General features: G+C 35.0%; 1 protein-coding gene across 1 annotated transcript in view; it reads left to right on the top strand.

The window, feature by feature from the left end:
• The first annotated feature begins 1,352 nt into the window (after positions 1 to 1,352).
• The window catches only part of LOC112597557 (homeobox protein Hox-C4-like), a 94,752-nt gene continuing 90,071 nt past the window's right edge, over positions 1,353 to 6,033 (top strand). The window contains exon 1 of the mRNA XM_025343656.1: positions 1,353 to 2,158. Coding sequence (XP_025199441.1) covers positions 1,888 to 2,158 — 271 coding nt within the window. The 5' untranslated portion in view covers positions 1,353 to 1,887. The remainder of the gene's footprint in view (positions 2,159 to 6,033) is intronic.

Raw genomic sequence — 6,033 nt, 5'->3', positions numbered from 1 at the left:
ATACATTATATAATTATACATCGTTAAATTGTCAAAACCATAATTATAATAACGAAAATAAATGTATTTACAATAAGTTAAAAGTTTTAAATGCCATCTCATGGTATAGTTAAAACACTTTTGTTCCGTATTAATTACTAGTATAGTATAGTTTTTTTATAATTTTACTTACAATGCTAACAGTGAATAGTGATAATACTCATTCAATAATGACTTAAGACGTTGTAATCATTGATATAGCACATAATGTATATATACATAACAGCGTTGAGAACTAAAGTTCACTAAATACTTCGTTCATAATTTTCAGTTAAAAACTACTAATTTGGTGGACAATAAACTTGAATTTTTTTCATAAAGCTATAGAAATATTCGATCAAACATACGATGTACATTAATCGTTGATGGAAAATGTCGCGTTTTAAAAGAGCAAAATACTGCAGTTTATAATAATCGGTCAACTACGCAAAACAGTTGAATTGGACGTGATGGCATGATTTTTGTGATGCGATATGATGAATAATACTGAACACATGTAGATAGATACTATACCGCTGCAATTACTTTCTTCGGCTGTCGCCCATCATAATATTAAATATTTATTATTTTAATTTGTATAGCGAGAGCGAGTCATTTCTGAAAACCTATAACAGCAGTGTAATAGTCGCGCATTTAGTGGACAAAAAATATACACAAAGAATAATTACACACGACTTCAATGTTTAAATTGGTAAAAAAAGTAGATGGGAGATGCAAGCAAAAAAAATTGCATTCCCGAAAATTTAAATTTCTTAATGATTAGGATGTAATTAGTACAGGGGCACGCTAAAACAATTTTAAAACAGAAGGGGTGCCCAACTTCAACAGACTCCTCCACTTCATGTTACATTAATTTAACTAAGAGTTCACCGTCGGGTCGAGTATCGTAATATTATATAGGCACAGGAAAGCGCACTGATGTGGAGGCTGTGAAAGAGGGAGGAAATGAGGAGAGTGAAAGACAGAGATGTTTATCTCTGCTGCACTGAGTGAAGAAAACGCACGTCTATACTTAGAGGGAGAGAGAATAGAGACAGAGTGAGAGAGAAAATCGTATACGAGTATATAATACTTATATATATATAAGCATGTAAGTACACACATGTGATATACGTACATACACACGCACATATAAATATATATATATATATATATAACTCGTCGAAAAGTAATTTAAGGTGGAACCGTTTAGCTTTCAACAAGCGGCGGCGAAGTCGGCGGCAGACCCTACAAAAGGGTGGGGACGGCACGAGACGGCGCGGCGGAGAGGAGCGCACGCCCCGCGCACCCGTTCAGTAGCTGTTAAACTCGCATTACAGTCACGTTTATAGTCACCGGCCGACCGTACGTACGGACGTTATATACGCGCGCGCGTCCTCGTTCTCGTCCTCGCCATCGTCGTCGTCGTCGTCATAATAATAGTAACAGTGTGATATTCTCTCTCGCTCATCATTCGAGAGTGTTCACGTGGTATTATTGTCGTGTACAAATTTTTTTCTCATTCCATCGTTAGTTAATTTTTTTTTCGATCTCGAACCACGCAGCGTGTGTCCGGTCGTCTCTAGCACGACAGATTGTTCTTGATTTTTTCGACCGAGTGACGCGCATTGCGTTTCGTTTTCGTTTCACGGCCGCGACAAAAAGTGTTTCGACAATACAGTAATATAATAATTAATAATACATTGTACAGTGCGCTAAGGGTGGTTTTTCGTCGTCCGCGGGCGCCCGCGGTTGTGTGTCGTGCGCGTGAGATGCGTCGTCGTCGTCCGTCGTCGTTGTCGTCGTCATCGTCGTCATTTACGTCGTCCGTCGTCGTTATTCGCACCGGTGTGACGCGATCCGTGTGAAATGTTGATGATGATGGACTGCAGCAACAGGAAGCCGCCGGCGGACTTGTCATCCGGCGTTGTCGTAACGGCCGCATCGTCACCGGAGCTGGCGGTTGCTGGCACGTGGCACCCCCACGTGTATGGCAACCCCCCCAGGACGCCCACTGCTCACAACGTGGCCGACATACTCGGATGGACCAAGGCCGGCACGGACGAACAGCCCCTGAACCTGTCGACGGCCAAGCGGCCAAACGGCACCGTGCTTGACCTGACTAAGATCAAACGCAAAGGTAAGCCTTAGATTATCATGTAGTGTTGACAAAAAAGCGGGGACCTCGTCACATAGTTATCGCGTAGAGTCAAATGTTTACAAATTCGTATAGGTAACACGTTACCTAGGTACATATTAAACACGGTATACAGTACAACGCCGTAATGTATATACGTAAAACGACGCTTCGAACATTTATTTTAAAGATAGATCGTTCTTGGTACCACGGGTTACGCGTATTATTGGTAATACGCGGTAGTACGGTGCATATTGTGAATACCTTGATTGTATCTTTATTTCTGCATATGTACCATGGTCATGTCGTAGTTACCGACAACGTGGTTCAGTTGTATTATTATTTATGTAATGCGTTATATTAAAATATTATTTTATACTCTTGGAATTTTTTTCTAAAACGTTCTACTCTATCGTAGCGTCGTGACGGTGCTGTTTTTATTCTCAACACAAAACACTCCGTGCGCTGCGCATTCGTTCGTTGTTTTTATATTTTTCCCTTCGCCTTGACTACTGCAGTCTTGATTTTTCAATCTCACGCCGTTTTCGTCCGCGCGTATCAAATCACGACGAAAACGATGACGACAACGGGCCACGTCCTTCGATCGCAGAACAATTTACCAACGGATCATCACGGATTTAAGATAATGTCACAAGCGAAAAACGTTTCCAGCATTCGACCTCACTGCAGCGGCAGAAATCAATCTTCCGATCCAATTTTTTCTATCTTTCAGACGGAACACGGCTGATTTATTTCAAATCCATTATGATGTGCTCAAGTTTAATTATTATTATACCACGATTTAAACAGCTGAATTAGGTTTTTTTCTTTCGTCCGTAACTATAATTATTATGTAGTTATTCTATGAATTATATAGATAATCCAACGATACACTATACAGTCACATCTATCGATTCAACCGTTCATTGTATTTACGACAAATTATTTTTTTTCCGTCTCTCTAGACCGGGTGGTATTACATACATACACAAACTTGACAAACAACGTTAATTATCTTCGTGCTGTGTACGATAAACAATAATATAGTTGCAGTTTTTTTCTTCCGTTTCGAATCGTTTTAAATAGTATACTTGATTGCACAATAAAAATTCTATTTGGAAACGATATGGTATGCGTTTATATTGTTGTATTAATACTTAGGTCTATCTGAGTGTGTGCGTGTGTGTGTGTGTGTGTGTTTTTGATATTAAGGTGTAATTCTGTTGACGTCTTAATAATACGTCGTTTACGCACGACGGGAGTGCAGCGGCGTCATTTCAGGTGCAGTGCAGGCGCCAATAACGAGAATTAAATATAAATAAAACCTGTACGAGGCTATAAGCGCATTACTATAATAATAGTAGTAGTAGTGTGTAAGCCTATTATGAGTAAACCGTATATTGCACTACTTGCTATCCTCTGATAAACGCTTTTTATTTAAACTAACATTTTTTGTGTAAAAGAAATACAAATACAAATACAAATTTTCAAAAAAAATGTCATAGGTTCTCGACGGAAATGTCGTGCATAGATCCGGTGTAACGAATAATCTACAACATAATTTGTATCGTATGGGATGGACGCGTGTGGTTCGAATGTCTAGAAAATAATAAATAACTGTCAACCGTTTTGCAGCGAAGTGACAAGTTTCTGCGAGCACGCGGTATAGTATGACGTGGCGGGGTAAACGTTGCGTTATATCCCATCCCATCATCCTCGAGCATGGTGACTATAGGTCCGTCAGTAGCGGCAGCAACGGCCGGTGTAGTATAATCGATCGGTGTAATTCCCCTCGTCCTCTCACTACTATAATTGAACGCCAAGCCGTATATAATTGATAATCGCCCGGCTTGTTTGCGTATATCGAGTTCGTGATGCGCGTTATGTATATAGGTATCTCGCCCGATACGATTGCGCTGTGTATTACCAATATGTAGGATGATTAACCAAGTATATTCACCTACTTTTTCCTTATCCAATAATGCAGTTATTCAAAATCTGATTTTAGGAACTTTTCAATTTACTTAAAGATCACATTTTAAAATCCTTAATATTTTTGTAATATCTACTTGGGAAGTGTCCTGTAGAGGTATGAACTTCTGTTTTTCAAACGAGAACCTCCCCTTTTTACAGTAAATTATTTAGTTTGGATTATTTTACTGAATATGCTGATGCATCAAAATCAAAATTTGAACTATGGTAGTTATTAAGTCATTCAACTTTTTGTATTAAGGATAATATAGTTCTAAGATAATAGATTTGGAAGAAATGGTTGCTGTATTGATTTTTAAGATTTTAGTAATTAGTATTAATATTTATAATTTCATAAATTATAATTTCAATACATTTATTACTTTAGAAAAAATGAGGGTGAGTTAATATAATATGCTTAGTGATCACTCTATATATATATTTACACAAACATCATAATCCACCCCGTAGTCGTCGGGATCTATATAACACAAGAAATAATATTTTTTTAAGGCAAAGTAACGCCTATTTTCTCAATCGGTTCGCGGAGCTCAAAATTCTGAAATTGTTATTCAATATTTTTTTTTTATCGCTATAACATCATACGCCTAAGATAAAAAATCTATTTTTAATTGAAAAAAAAAACATGTTTATTTTATGTACGAAGAAGAGAAATTCGAAGAAACGCCAAAACATCAATAAATAATTTTACACCGGTTTTTAACAGTCGCAATTTAAATAATACCAATAATATATGGTATATAATATTATATTGTAAATTTATTATGCGTATGTGTGGTACGCATGAAGTGTATAGACGTAACTATAACTAGACCTTAAATTTTAGAGATGCTAAAATTAGGTACCTATACAAATTATTTTATATTTTTATTCATAATATTTATAATGATAATTAGGTAATCAAATAAAATATTAATAGTTTATACAACTATATCTATGTATTAAAGCAATTCTCCTGTCATCAGTTGTAAATGTATTTATTATATCTTTAGTTTTTAATCGATCTTTTTCAATATTAAGCAGTACATTAACTTTGAAAATTGTTCTTATGATGTCATGTTAGTTATTAGCAAATTTTTTATTTGTCGTATCATAGAAATTAATACACTTAAATAGTACATAATATTATAATAATAGTCAAGTTATTTAAAGACAATAAAATAGTTTAGGGCGTTAAACATCCCATTACTCTCATAAAGTTGCGTCTATAGTTTTGTGGTAATGATTTTAAATTTTGGATGATATCAAAAAATGTGAAATTCACAATTTTTAAATTCTAATTTAATAGCATAATTTTCTATTAGATTACTGTCGAAAAACAACATTGATATATTAAATATTATTATCAAATTGATTTACCCGTGAAATAATTATAGTGATAATACAAAATGTTGGGACACACAATATAATGTGTATTATTTCGTGATTTCTATATTTTAATATCACTGTACATTTACGTTATATAGATATATATACCGGGAAATCGGAAATGTGTTTCAAAATAATTCTTACTATAATAGTAATTTGAGATTTCTTGCATAAAATATAATATAGTTTAAATACGTAAGTACCTACCTACAATTTACATAATACAAATGTCACGATGTAAACTATCTTGTTAAACTATTATGTATATTAATATTATTATGTTGAACGCCACGGTATTTCGCACTCGTTGATTTCTTTTTCTTTCATTTTTTTTCAAATATTTTTTACGGTTTTGAATCAATGAATATACTATGCCCGCGCTGTAGTTGCGTGTTTAATAAACGTTTTGGAAAGCAAATACGATGAGGACTAATTATTATTATCGTACAGTTTTTTCGCATGATTCATTAAAACATTTGATCGTCGTCCGCATAAAATATAATTATATTATTTAGGGA

The sequence above is a fragment of the Melanaphis sacchari genome, unplaced genomic scaffold (assembly GCF_002803265.2).
Source record: "Melanaphis sacchari strain LSU unplaced genomic scaffold, SCAv2.0 Contig42_pilon_pilon, whole genome shotgun sequence".
NCBI lineage: Eukaryota > Metazoa > Arthropoda > Insecta > Hemiptera > Aphididae > Melanaphis > Melanaphis sacchari.
The sequence above is the reverse complement of the archived record's forward strand: the minus strand, read 5'-3'. Positions and strand labels throughout refer to the sequence as shown.